Raw genomic sequence first — 20377 nt, forward strand, 5'->3', positions numbered from 1 at the left:
CTCATTGGGGTCAACAGTGACCGCATTGTTACTCAATCTGATGGTCAAATTATTATTAATGGGCTAATCATTAGTTTTCTTCCAACATGACATTAAATATTCTTTCAGTGCATGATCTCTAATGTTTGGTGATGCAAGTACTTTGCAAAGTATAAAACACCATACAATACACCATGATAGTATCATTATTCCTTCTTTAAGAACCTGAAAATTTTATAACGATTTTGATTTTTTTTTTTTTCCTATAGGGGACATGGTCTCAAAGTACAGAGAACCTTTGATCCACACATTCCTGAGGGGAGCAAGAGATCCAGATAGTGCTCACAGGGCCAGCAGCTTATCTAACCTTGGAGAATTGTGCCGGAGGCTGGACTTCCTGCTGGGCTCTGTGGTTCATGAGGTACCATGTGTTGGTTGTTTTTCTGATGCTTCTTTTTACTTGGACCTGTGCTATAGCTTGGGATTGAGAGTCAGATCTGTGTTGTTTTTGTTTTTGTTTTTTTTCCAAATCAGGTAGATCATTGAACCTACCTCAACCTCACTAGTCTTATATGTATATTGGAAGTTATATTCATAAGAATTTTGTCTTGCAAGTGACAAGAAGTCACCTTAACTTACCTTATGTATTTAAAGAGGGTTGAGGGGTGCCTGGGTGGGTCAGTCAGTTAAGCATCCAGCTCTTGGTTTCTGCTCAGGTCAAGATCTCATGGTTCATGGGTTCGGGTCCTGCATCGGGCTCTGTGCTGACAGCTTGGGATTCTCTCTCTCTCTTTTCCTTTCTCTCTGTCCCTCCCATGTACATGCTTTCTCTCTCTCTCTCAAAATAAATAAACTTAAAAAAAGGAAGAAGTAGGGGCACCTGGGTGGCTCAGTCAGTTAAGCATCCAACTTCGGATAAGGTCATGATATCATCATTTGTGAGTTCAAGCCCCGCATCGGGCTCTGTGCTGACAGCTCAGAACCTGGAGCCTGCTTCAGATTCTGTGTCTCCCTCTCTCTCTGCCCTTCTGTCACTCATGCTCTGTTTCTCTCTGTCTCAATAATAAATAAACATTTTAAAAAATGGGGAAAAAAGATGTTACTTAGAAAAAAAAAAAGATTATAACAATTCCAAGATAGCTACCATAGTTGAAGAGACCTCAAGGAAGAGCAGACAGAACTCTACCCTGGGTCTCTGGGCCATCTGTGAGCTCGTCTCTGTTCACAAAGAGATCCCAGGTATATATTCCAATTGGCCCTCTTTGGTCAGAGGTGCCCTGTATTTAGGGGGATGAGATTATTTACCAGAAAAGACTAATTAAGTTCCATGTTTTGTTTACCACTTTACACCTAGTAACTGGTACATAGTAGGTAAAGGATGAATGGGCAGCCGTGTAGGATGTTGACACTGGACCCTCCTCCTGGTTTCAGAGTTTCTGAGTTAATGAAATGTGCATCTTGCTGTTGTCCTCTACGAACATCTTCCTCTAGCTCCTTGAATTTTATCTTTGCCCTCACATTTATTTAGTCATCAATATATTAATATGTATCTTGACTTCCTACTATGTGCTAGGCACTCTGCTATTTAAAGATAATGCTGGACAGAAAAAGATTAGTTAACATGTGGCCAGGAGTCTTTTTATTACCAATGCACTTGACTATGTTAAATCTTTATTTGGAAGACAATAGCTTGTAAATTATAAATATATAAATTTTAAAAAGTGTATATTACCTTTTTATTTATGAGAGACCAGATCTCTTATATAGAGCACATAACTTCACTAGAACAAAAACTTCCAAACTGTAATACTAGCTTCTTTCTTCAGACCATGTTGACAACAAATCTTAAGAAGTTCCTAGTGAGAAGGAATTTTCTTTGATGTCATGATTGTGTCTTATCAGTAAGCAGAGAAATATACCTGTGGATGTACGCATACACTTGAATTTATGGCTTTTCCTGATTCCTGGGCTTTGTAGGCTTTGTTTCATTGATAGTAATGAATGAAACTTACTACTCATGCCCTTAAATTCCAATTTCGGATTTTTTTTTCCAACTTAGGGTTTTTAAAAAAGCTATGCATCAGTCACTTCCTCTCCTTTAACTCTTCCATGAGGAACATACCTCTATGCCCAATTTTTTATATATTTTTTCTCTTTTTTTTTAAAGTTTGTATTTGAATTCCAGTTAGTTAACAAATAGTGTAATATTCATTTCAGGTGCAGAATTTAGCAACTTGACACTTATCATACAACACCCGGTGCTCATCACAAGTGCCCTCATTAGTCCCTGCCACCCATTTATGTGTCTATTTTTTAAAATTTAGAAATAATGATTATTACCAGCTTAAAACCTTAGAGGGCTCTACTGTATGTGAACCATTAGAAACCTGATCTTCGGTGGTTTGGGATGTCACTCATCCAAAGAACGAATCTCTTGTCCTTTAGTATATGAACTTGTAACACAAGAGAAGGCATTTGCGGGTCTATTTTGCTTATGTTGTCTAAAGATTTCAGTCTATTATAACTTCTCTGGGTCAAATATGGAAGCAGTTCCTACATTTTTCCCTATTTATTTGGTATCTTCATATGACTCAACCCAAACCAAGCCATAAGCTGTGATATGAACCAAACCCAAACATTATTATTTTTACTAACATCTTTATTGAGATGGAAGTCACATACCATATAAGTCACCTATTTAAAGGGTACAATTCAACTGCACTTAGTATATTTGCAGTGTTGTGCAAGCATCACAAAAATTTTTAAAACATAGCTGTGAATGGAATAAAAATTGACCCTGGATCCCAAGTGGATCAGCTCAGGTTTGACATGTTCCCATACATTTTCTAAAACCAATGACCCCAAACAATACCTGAACATATGGTCTTCTCTGAACCAAAAACCTGAGACCAAGTTTCTTTACGAGTCCCTAGACTCTTCCCTTTTTCTCTCTTAAGGAAACAGTAGCATGCTGGTGGCATATGATTTCCTATCAGGGTGTTAGAGAAATTTCTTGGTTTGGTTGTTTGAAAAACTGAACTAAAGCAGGTTTTTATATCTCTCTGGAGAGCCACCTGACCTGTTGAAAGAGAATGACGTTTCCAAGTGCACTTGGGGATGGGAATCAGTGAGGGCCTAGCTCCTCCACCTACTTACCTGCATTCATTTGAGCACACATGACTTAGACTCTGAACTCAGTGTCTGACTTAGAAAATAGGATTAAAGAGGCGCCTGGCTGGCTCAGTCAGTAGAGAATGCAACTCTTGATCTCAGGGTCGTGAGTTCAAGCTCCATGTTGGGGATAGAGATTACTAAAAACTGGGAGGGATTAAAATGCCTACAATGAAGGATTGTTACAAAGATCTAGAGATAATGTATATGTGGAAAATAAGAAAAAGCAGAGGAGGATAAGGGTGGCCAGCATTGTAGTGTTGGGTGGAGGGGAGGTTGTAGTGTTAAATAGGGTTTCAAGGTTCGAAGCTCATTGAGAAGGTGACATTTGAATAAAGATTTTGCTTGGGTTTTTTGTTTTGTTTTGTTTTTTGTGTTTTTTTGTACTGAGATTTTTCTTTAAGGAACATTTTGGTGATTTGAAGGAGGCTAATGATGACAGTCATGAGCATGCAGGAAGGAAATGAGGACAGGGGTAGCCAACATCCTTCAGATGTTACCAGTCATACATTTACCAAACACCTGCAATGTGCCAGGCCCTTTATTAGAGGCCAAGGTTACAAAAGCCTACAAGATACCACCTTGCCTTCTAGGCATGGGTAACCTGGTGGAAGACATAGACATCAATGACCACAATTGTAGTCTTTCGTGATAAGTACTGGACGAGCATATTTTAGGACCCCATCAGTCAGGTTTCAGTGTTGACAAAGATGTGCTAGAGGAAGAGATGCTTGGACCTAAATCTTTAGAACAAGTAGAAATTGGGTAGCCCAAGAAGGCACTTCAGCAGAAAGAACAGCAGTGCAGAGGCACTGTGGTATGAGACAGTGGCGTATTTGAAAAACTGTAAGAAGATCCTAAAGGCTGGAGTGAAGGAATGGGGGTGGGAGGTTAGTTGGTGGCAGAACTGAGGCAAGAGAGGCAGGCGGGGGCTACATTATAAGGCTACATTATAGCTTTACAACTTCCTGGCTCATAGCAAGAATCTAGGATTGCTTATTATACCTTCAGAAATGAAGTGTGAATAGGTAGTACGCTGTTCATTTACCATGAGTGCTAACACAGAAGAGAGCCCTTAAAATCCATGTGAAGAGCTGCCGCTGTGGGGGTACCTGCCTGGCCAGCCCCTTGTCCAGTAACCCTGCCCCACTTCTCGAGATCTGGGCTTCCTGAAACATCAATCCCAGGTGTGTTTATGATCACTAATAAATTGTGAACACGACAAGGGCAGAGTCCATCTTTATTTACCTTTGCCTACCCCCTAGCACCCATTACAATACTTGACATGCAGTGTTTATTGATTAATATTGAATGAAAGGAAGGTAAGGCTTATTTGGGAAGACTGGTTCCCACATGTCTTAAAAATAGTAACAACTTCCTCTCTCTTTCTTTCTCTTGAAATAAATAAATTATACATTTAAATCTTTAAAAAAAAAAAAGGAGGGGGGATGCCTGAGTGGCTCAGTCAGTTAAGTATCTGACTTGGTTTTGGCTCAGGTCATGATCTTATGGCTGATGGGATCTGAACCACATCAGGCTCTGTACTGATGGCTTGGAACCTATTTAAGATTCTCTTTCTCCCCCTCTCCCCCACCCTCATCTCTCTCTCTCTCTCTCTGTATCTCTCTCAAAGTAAGTGAACTTTTATTTTGAGAGAGGGGAAGAAAGAGCATGAGACCAAGGGAAGGATAGAGAGAGACTGAGAGAGAGAATCCCAAGCAACCTCTGTGCTGTCAGCACAAAGCACAACACAGGGCTCATTCCCACAAACTGTGAGATCACGATCTGAGCCAAAATCAAGAGTTGGACACTCAACCCACAGAGCTACCCAGGCACTGCAAAATAAGTAATTGTTTTAAATCTTAAAAATAGTAATAATAGGAAGTGCTTAATACTTTTCTGAGTACCTTACATGTATCAACTGATCCAGTACTCACAAAGGAAACTGAGGCACAGAGAAATTAAATTAAGTTGCCAAGGTCATACAGATAGGAAGCAGAGGGCTGGGATTTGAATGTAGGCAAGCAGTTCAGAATCCATGCTCTTAACCAGACTCTATATCGTCTCCCAATAAATGTTTTCAGTTCACTTATAATATTTCTTCTGTGCAAAAAAAAAAAAAAAAAAAAAAAAATTGCTTTTGTGCGCTTAAAAAGGAAGAGAATTGCCATACAAGTAGAGCTACTGACAGGAAGGGTCATGTAGTTCTGTCTTAATAGCACTTGCTTTTGGCAACGAAACTTCAGAAGGCGATGTATTCCCTCTGATTTGAAAAACCAGGTGTTTCTATCCCACATAATTTCTGTCTCTTCTGTTTAGATGTTCCTTCTTATGTAGCATCCCACGCTCACCATGTCGTCAGTGCCAAACAGCTGCCTTGGGTGGACTACAAGTGTGAACATGATTGGACACCTGACAGCCTTAGTATCTTAGCCATTGAGCCCTCCTATAGTCAGACCGCTCTTGTCCATTCTCATGGGAAAAGGGGGATATTGGGCATGGTTCTGAAGTAGTTCTTCACTTATTTGTTGATACCTTCAACAGCTGTTTATTGAGCACTTACTCTATGACATTTATAGGGACTGCAACCAAGCTGTGTGCTAGATGGTGGGGATCCAGCTGTGAACACAACAAAGTTCCTTTCCTTATGTGGCTGATGTTCTAGAAAGGGGAGGTGGGTCACGAATAAGTAAGGAAGTAAATAAATATAGACTGCGTCAGATGGAGTAAGTGCTAAGGAAATGAATCTAGAAAGGGAAGGGGCATAAAGGGAACTTGTTATTGTATGTGAACTTGGATGAACAGGAAAAGCTTCACTGATGAGTAACACCTGAGGTAAGACCTGAAAGAAGGAAGGGGCTGGTTGAGACAGATACTGGGAAGAGAGCATTCTAGGTGCAGGGAGCAACAAGTACAAAGGCCCTGGGGCAGGTGCATGCTTCATATAGCACTGAACAGCAAGGCCAGTGTGTCAGAGAGGTGATGGCAGTCTTGATGGAGCCTCATAAGGAGTTTGGCTTTTACATTGAGTGAGTTGGGAAACCAAAGCAGCAGAATGAAATGATCTTATTTTTTTTAATTACTATGTCATTCCCTGTGACAGTTCCTTAAGTGTCCCATGAAAGCTCTTAACTCTTTTGTAGTATGTTCTGGTGGAGGAGGAACTTGGGGGAGACCGGCCTTTGGCTGCAAACTGAAGGAATTCTCTGTGAGCATTTGTCATGTTCCAAGTATACTGGAGCATAGAGATGAAGCACACGGTCTCTTCTCCCAAGGAAATCTCAGTAGAATGGGAAACACAGAAGAATGAATAGACACTGGACTAGAGCGATATGACAGATATAAGCAAAAGGTGCTGAGGGAACACACAGCTGGGACCCTCAGACTTACCAGGGCAGCAAGAAGTTTACATTGATCAAGTGTCAGGCAGCAGAGAAGAGGAGGGGTGCAATCTGTTTTGGTATAAAATTGAACAAACCACCATCGTCTCTTCTAACATGATCTGACCTGGGAGGGCTGTAGCTGTAACTATTGGGCATCTGAAGAAAGCTGTCCTACCTGTTGGGTGGTCCAGATTTGGGCACTGTCTATTCTTGATGGTATTTGCTGGTAGGGAAGGAATATAAAAGATAGGATCAACCCCTTCAGTCCCTGTGCTGGAAATTCAGGTTTTTCCTCTCTCTTGATGTCAAGATTTAACCTGTTTGGAGAGCATTGTTATTTCTCCCTAATTCTCCTTATTCTTGTTAAGAGCTGTGGTGCTTGAAATCAAAACTTGATAGGCATTTTCACCTTATCGCTCTCCCTGGAAAGTAAACATGATGGAAGGGAATCACAGCGAGAGGCCCATCCTCAGTACAGCAAGTAAAATGTGCCCTAGGTTAGAAGTCCATAGGGAAATCCACTTTTAATGTGGTGCCCAGAATTTCATAAACCTGAGCTTTCCAGGTCTGATCCCAGTGAATGATCCGACTGGATTACCAGTTTCGCCATGACTGATGCAGTTCCCTAAGTACACATTGAGGCTGCGTGGGCCCATGAGATGAGGACTGGAGTGCACATCCTAGGAGACCCTCCAGAAGCTAACAGACTCACCATGGTTCTCCTTCATGGCAGGTTAAGTGCGCAAGCTGAGCACGTATGAATTGGAGACTGTACCGCCTTTGTTCTTAGGTTTCTTAGTTGATGAAGTAGAAGGGTAGATGGTCTAGTTTCACCTAAGTAAGTAGACCAACTGAAATTTTACCAAAGAAAGTATTAAGAAAAGGGATGAAAATGCAATTCGAAAATTGAAGTCCTGCTTTCTAGATACATATCTCAACTCTGGTACCTTCTCTCCTGGAATTTTCCAAAGTTGGTTTTTGGCAATCTTGTTATTTGTATTATCTTTATTGATGTAGTTCCGAGTATGCTTGGTATGTGTCAGCTATTTGGGAAGTGATGTTTTTCCTTATTCCTGTTGGTTCCCATCAAGTGTTAAATTGCTTAAACTGACTTATAGTGTCTGCAGAGGAATCATCGTCTTCCTCTTTGCAAGGTTCTCAGAATGGATATGAGGTATGTGTTTTAGGCAGTGACGACAAGAGAGCCTTCCACAGTGTGGTTTACTAGAATAGATACACTGACCCTGACGGCAGGCAACATGAAGATCACATAGGATGGGTTTCGTCCTCTGGGAGGATTTAGGAACAGAACAGAATAGAAATATCACACCAATTCATAAATAAGTAAAGACCTTACATCATCTATCTATTTCCCAAGTTTTTTAGAGGTGAAAAGCAATGTTAAGTGTGTCCTTGGGGTTGAAGGTGAGAGAGTCTAAGTATGGGAGTGACTTGTTCCGACTGGGTAGATGGAAGACAGTGGCCATGCATCCTCCCTGCTTCTAGGGTTTGACAAGGGGTCTGCCTCTGTGGCCTGCAGGAGAGCAACATTACAAGTTCGTTATGGGACCATGACCTGAACAGAAGGCTGTTCCCGTCTCTAGATGGTATCTGCAAGACCTTATTAAAATTCTGATGCTTTAAAAACATTTTGCAAAGGGCGTCGGGGTGGCTCAGTCAGTTAAGCATCCGACTTCTGCTCAGGTCATGACTTTGCGGTTCATGAGTTCGAGCCCCGTGTTGGGCTCTGTGCTGACAGCTCAGAGCCTGGAGCTTGCTTTGGATTCTGTGTCTCCCTCTCTCTGCATCTCCCCTGTTCAAATTCTCTCTCTTTCAAAAGTAAATAAACTTATAAAAAAAAAACACAACATTTTGCATAATTGACCATCGTATGTTTCATAGGATTTGGTCTTTGTGACAGAGGTGTTGAGGAAGGTTCATAAACACACTTCCTTTTATGGGCCTCTTCCTGATCATCCTCGATGGCTGGTTGCAGATGGACTGGGTCCTTTCCAGTGCATAAATAACAGTCTATAGCAAGCAGGAGCCCATTCCAACTGATGTCACCAAAGCTTGCAATAACCAGCTCTTCTCTCAGCCATGACTTAAAGTGGCACAAGGATTACACCACTGGCCTTATAGGGCAAGCCCTTTTCCAGCCAGAATTCTTATGCCTCTCCTGATTGTGGGATTAATATCTGACAGCCAGAGCTGGACTCATTGGGAGCTGAGGCACAACGTGCTCAGTGTAGTGTGGGAGCACAGAGGTGGCCAAGCCAGAGTCCAGGAAGTCTTGGTCCACCAAATGTGGAAATGTGGGCCCCAAACTAAACCCAGAGGGAGACAGGCAAAAGGCTTGGGAGCATCTGCACATTATGTGGCTCCAGGCTGGTTTTTGTACTTTAACTAGACTGAATAGGCTAAACCTCTTTGTGTCAGGAAGGACTCAGACCTAGCTCTAACTTGTCTCTCTGATTTCAGCTCTTACCTTGTAAATACTAAGCCTGCAAGTGGAGGTAGCTATTATATTGTTACCTGTTTGGAGGTTACCCAAGGAATTCCTGCTAAGACTGAATTGCTTCCACCGTTAATGCCACGGGCATAGAAGCCACTGATGGCCTTGGGTCAGGGTGTCCCAGGTCGAAAGCAGAAAGAGCTTGCTGGATCTTACTGAAACACAGCCCCCAAAGAGTTGAGATTTCCTGGGATTTCCCTTCACTTGCAAGATGCAAGTTTGTCTAATAGATGTACAACTTGATTAAGTGCCAGTACATCACAGATGCAATTATATTTAAGAACGAGCTACTTCTTCTAATCTCTCTGCCATCACTGATTAATTAGACACTTTGAACTATGCCCAACTGTTTGAAAGCTGTGAAAAATACAACCTGCATAGTTAAAATTTCTGCACAAGCCTATTTCCTCGTTCGTGCCTGTATTCTTTTTTAAAACCTTTTTAAAGACCATTCTTTAAACATAATATGTATTTATACATGTTTCCAAATACACAATCTGGCTATTTTTTTTTTTATCATGGTTAGAAATCCTTCCATGGTTGGCCAAGAAATACACTCATTCAGTAAACAAAGTATGTGAGAAGCCAGTTGAAGAATTGAGACTTACCTTCAGATTGTTGTTCCATTGGTCACACTTTCAAAATCTTTGTTTTTAATTTTTAAATCTTGCATGAATGCCTCAGAAAGGTTTTTTGCCATTGTTTTTAGTAGTATCTCTTTATTGAGGTTTTAAAATATTTTTGTTCTCAGGAGTGGGATGGGGGCAGGGTAGTAACAGGGTCTAGAAATGTTCTTATTTTACGGCATATAATTATTAGCTATATATCTGGCACCATGTTGTGCTAGTAATCTATACTCTTTTCTGTTATAGAGCTCTTTTAAAGTAAATGAGCACTGAAAAACCTATTATACACATGAAGAAGTCCGGGGAGACTCTGAAATTGGCCCTGGGTGGCTCACATGGTGGGGTATGCTAGATTTGCAGGACCAGGACACCCCAGACATGCGGAAGAAGATCGTTAGAATATTTATGTATTTCTCTGTCCCTGGGCTATAATTTTTCATTAGCGGCGCATTCCTATTCATGCTGGGCCTTGAACTCTGAAGCCTACTTAGCTAAATCCCCATAGTCCCATTCCCTAGAAGCCACTGTGTTTTGGACCATCTTTCCTTCCTTTAATTTAGCATCCCCAAAGGGGCACAAGTAACGTTTCCTCCCACTTTTGAGGAAATACTTGACCATCCCTTTGTTTTATACACATATCCCTTCTGACTCCCTAATTTTCCTTCTGAATTCCAAACCAGATTTTGCCCTTTTCTGGAAAAGCTAGACTAAATCTCTCTCTCTCACTAGATCTCTCTCTCTCTCTCTTTATTGAGCATGAAGAAACTATCCACCTCTCTCTACACCAGATTGTTTGTGGTGAATGTGTAGAAAGTGGAACATAGTTGAAAAGCTTTAGGTAATTGGGCAACCCTGAATTTTATTGACTTTTCTTCTTGCCCTCCTAGGTAACAGCTTGCCTGATTGCTGTGGCTAAAACAGACCACGAAGTTCAAGTGCGCAGAGCTGCCATCCACGTGATTGTGCTGCTGTTTCGGGGTCTCAGCCAGAAAGCTACTGAAGTAAGTCAGTTTCTTACTGTATGCAGTTTCCCTACCTTTTTGGTTTTTTCTGCTCCCGTTTCACCACAGGAGGCCTCAGACCTTTTCCCTGGGCAGATCCGTGCAGGTGAGTCCATCGGCACAAATTTTATTTTGCAGTAGGAAAGTTATATTGTTTATATCTTTAATAGGAGTCCTTATTTCCTCTGAAATATTAGGCAAACTACACCCTCACTGCTGAAGCAGAACCAGAGCCCAAGTTTCTAGATTGCAGCTCGGAGTCCTGGTGAGGGCAGGCTCCAGGTGAGCTGACGGGAACACACTCATCTTTCCTGTGTAGCCTGGACTTTAGCAGCTTGTCTCCCTGACTCATTTCACTGTTCATACCGAATTACTAAAGGATCTCATTTAAAATGTTTCCTCTCTAGCCATGAATTCAATCCATGAGATGAAACTTTTTTCCTCCTCCAAATGGGTTTGGTTGGATTTCTCCCGAGTGTGTGGCCAGTACGGGAAGAAAGTATATGTATCCATATGTGTGCTAAGAATGAGTGACCCCTAAATTAATTTGCCTCTTGATTTTAATGGAAACTCATTCCCAGTTGGGTTTATAGAGAGAGTTTACATTAATAATTCACTTCCTGGCATCCACAGTGCTCATCGGTGGCTGGCGTATCAGTATTTAACTGTCAGTGAAGCCATTAGAAGAGTGTTTGTTTTGTCAGACCCACAGGCTTTATTCATGATAGAATTTTGCTGTATTGAGTTCTTGACACCATTTTTGTGCAAGCATGGACTCATCCATCACTTGTCCCCTAGTTATTATCTAGGACCTTGATGGTGGTGTGGGAGACACAGATCACAACTCAGTAATGCAGATTAATTAAATAAATTGCTATCGGGTACAAACTGCCCTTGATGAGAATCTGCTCTACAAGCAGGAGTCGAGAAAGTGTTTTTCACCCATCCTCAAGACCTACAAAACCCTTGACAAATACAACCATTGATACGTAAGTTGTTAACAACAGGGGAAACTGGGTGACAAGTATACAGGAATTCTCTGTGCTATCTTTGCAACTTATCTGTAAATCTAAAACTATTCCAAAATAAAATTTTAGTTTAAAATATGAATTACAGGGGCGCCTGGGTGGCTTAGTCGGTTAAGCGTCCGACTTTCGCTTAGGTCATGATCTCGCGGTTCGTGGGTTCGAGCCCCGCGTCGGGCTCTGTGCTGACTGCCAGCTCAGAGCCTGGAGCCTGTTTCGGTCTGTGACTCCCTCTCTCTCTGACCCTCCCCTGCTCACGCTGTCTCTCTCTGTCCTAGAAATAAATAAAAAAATATTTAAAAAATAAAAAATAAAAAAAAATAAAATATGAATTACAGTGCCATTAAAATAAGGCTGTACAACCGTGTTAAGTGGGCCGTGGTAGCCAGCACACCTGGGTACTTAGCCCTACGCACTGCTTGTCTTGCACCGTGGCCCCGGCTGCTCCAAACTGCTGTGCCGGGCGGCAGGGGATAAGACGCAGCCATGCTGCACCGAGGTCACCTCCACAAAATGAGGGAGGCGTGGGTTCGGGTGGGGTTGCTAGCCCTGCCCCTGTTTGTGGCCTATCTGCGTTTCCCCGCACACCAGCTTTCTCCGGCTCTTTGCTCGTGGCAGTTGTCAGGCAAATTTTTCACCTGCGAGAGACTGCGCATCTTCTTCCAAGACTCTGGGAGTATGGTTGGAAATCCTGAGACGGTTGTGCTTTTACCCAGGCTTCCAGCTTCCAGCTGTGATTCATACAAGATTTGGGAAGGTCTGATCCTGAGGTTTTAGCAAGTGATTGCCCTTGGTTTCTCGGGCTTTGGTTGCAGTGACGAACCAAGACTGCATCACTGCACCGTATTTGAGTGGGCCAGCATTACAGAGGCACTTTTGTGGCATCTGGGGCTCCAAAACCAGAGGATCAACCTTTTGTCTCATGATTACAAAGATATTGTTGCTCAGAAGGTACTCTATAGGTTCAAGCAGAAATGATCTCCTCAACTTACCATAAAGAGTCCCTGACAAATGGAGGTATATTTCACCATCTGCTCTTCCAAAAGCTGCTCAAAAATGGAGGCATGCTGGGGCACCTCGGTGGCTCAGCTGGTTAGGCATCCAACTTCGGTCAGGCCATGGTCTCGTGGTTCGTGGGTTCGAGCTCTGCATCAGGCTCTGTGCTCACAGCTCAGAGCCTGGAGCCTGCTTCAGATTCTGTGTCTCCCTCCCTCTTTGCCCCTCCCATGTTCACTCTCTGTCTCTCTCAAAACTAAATAAACATTGAAAAAAAATTTTTAATGGAGGCATGCTATCACCCATTCTCACATGATTGATGAACTATTTGTATTCTCCCAAGGTCTCACCCCAGTCTATGGGCCGTACATCAAATGCTCTGGGGAGTGAGCTGTGGGATGTGGGCAGCAAGGATACGCAACAATGATGGGAACTTAGTTATCAACAGTCTCTTTGTGGTACATCACGCAAAGAAAGAAATTTAGAACACGCTGAGTGGAGCTCTTGCTTCTGTGACTTTCCTGTTCATTTTATCTTTGAGCCATTGGATCCCGTGAATCTCTATCCAGAGTTTTTGGAGCTGTGCAGGAAAATGTTCCCATGGTCCACAGTCTCAATTCTAGATGGCCACTCTCTAGAGCCTGAGGATTCCATGGGCTTCTTGAATGCATATATGGGCTTCATCAACTCCACTCCTTCTGAGCTGGAAAGAGTAACTTCCCTGTGTTACCTCCTCTACTCCCTAACCTGTTGTGTATTCCATTTAGGAAGAAATGTACAAAGAGATCCTGACCACCAAGCACTGTTCTCTCACTGAAGTCCACCTGACCCACACTGGCCGTCAGCATATAGTTAAAAGCCTGGAGAAGCTCTGGCTAAGGGTGACCCAGTAGTCACCCCCCCATTCTTCTAACATCTGAGCGAGTGTGTGACTTGCCTTTGTCTTGGCTCTATTAGGAAATTCTGAGGAGCACTACTGCTCACTGATATGAGAAGACAGAGAGTCTTAAAAGTCTTTTTAATATTTCTATGGACTTTCCTGAAATATTTAGAAATGCTAATTTCTGGACCATCCTCGATTGGAATCCTATGGTAAAAAATGAGGAGAGGGTGTGCCCTACCTGTATTTGAATGGCTTTAAGGTGACATGCCTTTTATTTATGTTTATGTTTTTATTTTTATTTTTATTTCAGAGAGTACAAGTGGGGGAGAGGGACAGAGGGAGAGAAAAAGAATCTTAAGCAGACTCCACACTCAGTGTGAAGCCCAATGCAGGGCTCCCTGCCGGTCTGGATCCCAAGACCCTGGGATCTTGACCTGAGCCAAAACCAAGAGTCAGAGGCTCAACCGAATGAGCCACCTAGGCGCCCCAGGGCACATGCTTTTTAAAGTTCTCTAAGCAACACAGCTTATTGAGAGTGAGTCTCCCTTGTCATAACTTTGGATTTTGTTTCATCAGCTACTTTTAATTATAGACATTTTGTTAAAATAGGTTTTGGTTTGAATAATGCAGTATTCTAAGTATACTTTAAGACTATGATTTACCTGCAAGTATTACACGTATTTTATAAGGATACTAAACCAGGAGATACTCTGGCAGAGTGGTGAACCTTATTACATAGGTTTAATTTCTTTTTTTTTTTTAACTTTTAAAAAAAATTTTTTTTTAATGTTTTATTTATTTCTAGGAGAGAGAGAGAGAGAGAGAGAGAGAGACAGCATGAGCAGGGGAGGGTCAGAGAGAGAGGGAGACACAGACTGAAACAGGCTCCAGGCTCCGAGCTGGCAGTCAGCACAGAGCCCGACGCAGGGCTCGAACCCACGAACCACGAGATCATGACCTAAGCGAAAGTCGGACGCTTAACCGACTAAGCCACCCAGGTGCCCCACATAGGTTTAATTTCTGAATAAATTGAATTAAATGCAAACTATTTATAGAATTTCCTAAAATCACAGGATATTGAGGACCAGTAGCATCTGAGCCAGAGGTTTACTGTTATTAGCTAATTCTAACAGCAGATAACAGTAAGACTCTTCATCCCTCAGTGCTCAGGAGCACGCCCCTCCTGAGCTGGAGGAGAGGGGATCGTATCATCTAGGCTACCGTGCTGAATGTACATGGGTTCCTTTTATGACAATTGCTTACATTCTCATTGGTTGTTCCAGAGAGTCCTTCTCATGTAGCTCAGTAATTCCTGTACTCTACAGACAGGAAAGTTCCAGAAACATTAAGAACAGATACTGAAAGGCCTATGAGCAAATGGTGCTGAATATATTTTTTAAGCCACAGTTTCAATTGTTTCAGTCAAAACAGGATTAAGTATTTAAAAATTTTTTTTATTAGCAACATCAGGTATAACAACTGAAACTGGAATAAATGTTTATTTTCTATGAATAAAAATGAATTTTTACTAAAGTAGCAAAAAAGAAAACCTCTACAAGTGCACACACACCCTGAGTGAGGAAGGGAGGGAAAGAGAGAGAATGTGTCTGATTTGCAAAGTGAGAGAAGAAATAGAAACCCTGGTACTCAGATATCTCACATCTGTGTGTAGCCAATGAAAGCAACACTCCAGGTCTCACCGGTGCTAACATAATTTGTGGCCGTGGAAGATGATTGTCACTTTCAAAAAGCCATGTGAATAGAAAACCTCTCTCCTGTTCTCCAAACCAGCTCTATTCTGCACTCACAGAAATTTATAAATTGTGCTTACTCAGTGACTAAAGAAAAGGAAACGGGACGAGATGAATGTATGATTCCTCTTCCTGGTGCATCCTGAAGACCAGGTGTGTTAAATCTTGTAATCGTGGGTGTGATTATAATCAGGGGCACTTTAATGAGAAACGGAGATAACCACAAAGCTTTCAATCTATAGGATTTATCTTTTCTGCTGTTTTGCCCCCAGGAACAGCTGAAATGAAAGTGCCACTTTGTTGATGAAGGTGTGTATGTGTGTGTGTGTGTATGTGTGTGTGTGTCCCTTCTAATCACTAGTTTTCAAGTTATAGAGTGTCAGACAGACTTCCAGGGTCCCATGAGTTTTCTCTTGCCTTTCGATGTGCCGCTAAGGGCCTCTGTGGCTCTGGCAGCTTAGAAAGGGGGTACAGGGTCCAGGAAGAGGTGGATATTCAGAAGATCAGAAGACAGATTGGGATCAAAGAGGGAAGACATCACTACCCCAACTCAAGAGATAGCTTTTACCTCTTTCTCATTCAAAAGTAGCCAGAATATGGGGTGCCTGGGTGGCTCAGTTGGTTTCTGTTCAGGTCATGATCTCATGGTTCGTTGAGTTCAAGTACCACATTTGGCTCAGTGCTGACAGCTCAGAGCCTGGAGCCTGCTTCGGATTTTGTGTCTCCCTCTCTCTCTGCCCCTCCCCACTTGTGCTCTGTCTCTCTGTCTCTGTTTCTGTCTCTCTCTCAAAAATGAATAAACATTTTTTAAAAAGTAGCCAGGGGCCGCCTTGATGGCTCAGTCAGTTGAGTGTCTGACTTCATCTCAGGTCATGACCTCACGGTTTGTGGGTTCAAGCCCCGCATCGGACTCTGTGCTGACAGCTAGCTCAGAGCCTGGAGCCTGTTTTGGATTCTGTGTTTCCCTCGCTCTCTGACTCTCCCCTGCTCATGCTGTCTCTCTCTCAGAAATAATTAAAACATTTTTTAAAAAAGTAAAAAAAGTAGCCAGAATTTTGTGCAGTCAATACAATATCCACATTGGAGGGAGATTTCGCATACATTCTCTCTTTTTTTTTTTTTTCCAAATAGTTTATTGTCAAGTTGGTTTCCATATAACACCCAGTGCTCATCCCCACAACTGCCCTCCTCCATGCCCATCACCCTCACCACACACACACCCATCAGTCCTCAGTTTGTTCTCAGCATTCAAGAGTCTCTCATGGTTTGCCTCTCTCCCTCTCCCCCACTATTTCACCCCTTCTTCTCCCCCATGGTCCTCCGTTAAGTTTCTCCTAATCCTCCTATATGTGCAAACATATGGTATCTGTCCTTCTCTGCCTGACTTATTTCACTAAACATAACACCCTCAAGGTCCGTCCATGTTGGTACACATGGCCAGATTTCATTCTTTCTCATTGCCATGTAATATTCCATTGTATAGATAAACCACATCTTCTTGATCTATTCGTCCACTGATGGACACTTAGGCTCTTTCCATGTTTTGGCTTTTGTTGAGAGTGCTGCTATGAACATTGGGGTATATGTAGCATGCACTCTCTTATTGAAAAACTTACTTTCTCTGCTTAGCCTCGTTTTGGCCTTACGGCCATATATGTTAACTCTTAATTTATTCCCATTATAGCCTGAAGCCTAGGAGAAGCCAGAAGGAACTCCCATTTAACTGATTCTACCTTACCCTTGCTAAAAGTTAAATTTACTAGGAGTACTAAGGGGAGGAGGTATGTTTAGATATGTGCCTTCTGTTGGCTTCCGGTTTCAGAACAACCCTTCTCCACATGCAGAGGGTAAGCTGAGCAACAGAATGAAAAACTAGTGCTGAACTATCCAGACCTTCCCAGATCTTTGCACAGTGACTTGTTTAAGTGTTGTAAATGTTTAGAACATCCATTTTCATAAATTCCTTCCAAAGACAATAATGAATAATTGGGGTAGTAATGGCTGAGTAATAGCCTACGACACTGGCCCTCCTTCAGCTAGAACTCTAAATTCTGGACATAATATAGTAAGCAGCTACCTTGAGACACTGGAGAGTGGTCACATGCAGGCACATTCTTATGGGGAGTCCATGCCCAGACGACAGGCATTGTATGGAGTAAGTTTCTGTTTTCTTGGCTTTAACTTAGGAAAAAGTCTATCTGGGAGCAACTGCAATGCAGGAGGGGTGCTGGTGGAGATACACAGTCTTTCTAGCCTGGGAAACCAGAACATTGGATCTGGGGAAACGGCAGTTTCAGGACAGAGAGGGGGACATCCTGGAATGGATAGTTCCAGAGAAAGGATTCCCAAATTCTGTCTCCCTGAATCTCTGCCTGGACCTTTGGCCAAGTGAGATACATGCTTGCTTTAAACAAGAAGGAGGAGGCTCCTGGGTGGCTCAGTCAGTTAAGCATCTGACTCTTGATTTTGGCTCAGGTCATGATCTCACAGTTTGTGAGTTCAAGCCTCATGCTGGGCTCTGTGCTGATGGTGTGGCTCCTGCTTGGGATCCTATCTCCCTCTCTCTCTGCCCCTCCTCTACTTGCATTCTGTTTCTCTCAAAATGAAATAAAACATTAAAAAAATAAATAAATAAAAATACCAGAATGACCAGAGGCTCTCAGAAACCTAAGCCTATATTTCCTCTAGGAGCAATGTTTCAGTCTCCACTAATTCATTGTTCGTGGCAACTTTATAGAACAGAACTACCATGAATAACGAGAATTGGCTGTATATAATAGGGGGGGAAAGTTGATGATCTTAGAAAAAAAGAATGAGTACTTTGGGATTGACTATTCTAGATTTATTGAGATAACCAATACTACAGCCCTCTACATAGTCTGCAGAAAGCTGACTTCTAAGAACTATGAGGTACTTGAGAACTTTGCATATAGGTTTACAGTGACTATGAATGTGGCAGCATTATATATTGAAACTTTCTCCCTTGCATTTTTATTTTTAATGTTTATTTATTTTGAGAGAGAGAGTGAGTGAGCATGTGTGAGCAGGGAAGCGGCAGAGAGAGAGAATCCCAGTCAGGCTTCCCATTGTCCGCACAGAGCCCAGTGCAAGGCTCCACCTCCCAATCCATGAGATCCTGACCTGAACTGAACTCAAGAGTCAGATGTTCAACTGACTGAGCCACACAGGTGCTGCATTCTCCCTTGCTTTTTAATATTAAAAGGTAATTCTTGGAGCATAGCTTTTCTTTCTTCTAATCACTAATTTTAGGTGACAAAAACCTAATCTATATTCTGTTTAGTAGGAGATAAGTAGTAGCCTTTAGAACCCATTCCTTCAAGATGATAATTTATTTTTTATTTTTTATTTTAAATAATCTCTGCATCCAACATGGGGCTTGAACTCACAACCCCAAGATCAAGAGTCACGTGCTCTTCCATCTGAGCCACCCAGGTGCCCCAAGATGATAAACAAGTGTTAACACTGTCTTTAAAAATAAGCAAACCCTGGAAACATCTTCTGGAGGAAGAGTTTGGGATTAACTGATGGCTGAGTCAGGTTCTGAGCCAAACCCAGGTCTCCACCCAGGAATGACTGTTAATTCCTTCTTCAAGTCCAGAGTTGGATTCTGATGACAGAAGCCTCTTCCTGATAACATAATGAACCGTGGCTTCACGAACATTTATGTAGTCAGAGGTTACTCTCCTACGTGTTTGTGAGAGAGAAAGGAAACCCTGGCTTAAAGAAAAAGAAATGGCTCATGTGTGATGTCATGCTTTTTGGGTTACAGCAGTTACCCATGGTCCATCTGAAAGACTGAGTGCATGCATCCTGGGTTCACCTGGTTTCCTGTTTGTCCAGACCAAGAACTGGGACCTGAGGAGGGTATGACACTTAATCTCTGACACAGCACAAATGGCAAGTTATAAGTAAACGGGCAAGCTGAATGGAAACTTTCCTTCCTTTTATTGGTTTTGTTCTGTCTTGAAAGTTATTTTGGCAACATTTGGTGTGGTTTTGGTGCTATGTGTACAGTAAACGGGCCCAGTTCCTTCCCAGAGCCAGTTTCACACATTGCTCCTTTTAACAAATCGAAGGCTCTGTGTGAAGAGTAAATGAAAAGAACATTTATGTAAACATGACTGGGATCCAGGTAATAATTATTCCCCTGTAAACTTTGAAAAAGTTCTGGGGAGAGAGTGCCCTTCCAGGACTGAAATGAAAGAGACTCTTCCCTTCCTGGGAGCATAGAGCTATAGCCAGTTGATCAAGGCAGCAGTTCTGTTGATCGTCTGCCAATGGCCAGGGCTTGCTGTTTACAGTATTGATATTATTCATTAAAGACATTTAATAACAATTCAGCATTTGAAGGGGCGCCTGGGTGGCTCAGTTGATTAAGCGTCTGACTGTTGGTTTCTGCTCAGGTCATGATCTCATGGTTTGTGAGTTCGAGTCCCACATTGGGCTTGGTGCTNACAAGAGAAGCAGTGTTTCTGATGTGCTTACCTTGAAAGAACTTAATTCTGACACTTCACTTGAAAGAATAAGGAGGAGCATAGGATAATTCTTTGGGCTACTGGACTGGGTGCAAGTTCTGGCCTTGGTGCAAATCTCTTACCCCCCTCCCCCAGCCTCATTTCTCATCAGTCCCATCCCCCTGACACGGGTGTGGCAAGAATTAGATGGGATAACCTGTGAAACTCTTCAAAGTGTAAAGGGTTGAAAATATAAAAGATGACAGTAATGATGATTGCTATTCATCATTGGTGGTGGTGGTGGTATTGTTACTACGATTACTACTACCATCACCGCCATCACCGCCACTACTACTATCTTATCCTTAGATTTGCTGGGGCTTTGAATGATTTTTTTAAAATCCACCAAAGGTAATTTTATATTTGTACTGAATGAATAGGCAATTATTTCATGGCTGGAACTTTTAGAACCTTATACTTTATCATGCCAGGCTCACACCATTGGTCATCTCAGATTTTGGAAGCTGACAAATTATGTGGAATCTAGCCTTCCAGCTCTGTACAAGGATCTC

At 42.3% G+C, this 20377-nt stretch overlaps 1 protein-coding gene and 1 pseudogene across 1 annotated transcript in view; both read left to right on the forward strand.

The window, feature by feature from the left end:
- Positions 1-20377, forward strand: part of TANGO6 (transport and golgi organization 6 homolog) — a 189208-nt gene that overhangs the window by 141350 nt on the left and 27481 nt on the right. Inside the window, exons 16-17 of the mRNA XM_077755658.1 lie at positions 249-400; positions 10562-10675. Coding sequence (XP_077611784.1) covers positions 249-400; positions 10562-10675 — 266 coding nt within the window. The remainder of the gene's footprint in view (positions 1-248; positions 401-10561; positions 10676-20377) is intronic.
- LOC144224469 (mesoderm-specific transcript homolog protein-like) lies at positions 12187-13589 on the forward strand (annotated as a pseudogene).

This window comes from Crocuta crocuta, unplaced genomic scaffold (genome assembly GCF_008692635.1).
Source record: "Crocuta crocuta isolate KB4526 unplaced genomic scaffold, BGI_CrCroc_1.0 scaffold152, whole genome shotgun sequence".
NCBI classification, from domain to species: Eukaryota; Metazoa; Chordata; class Mammalia; order Carnivora; family Hyaenidae; genus Crocuta; species Crocuta crocuta.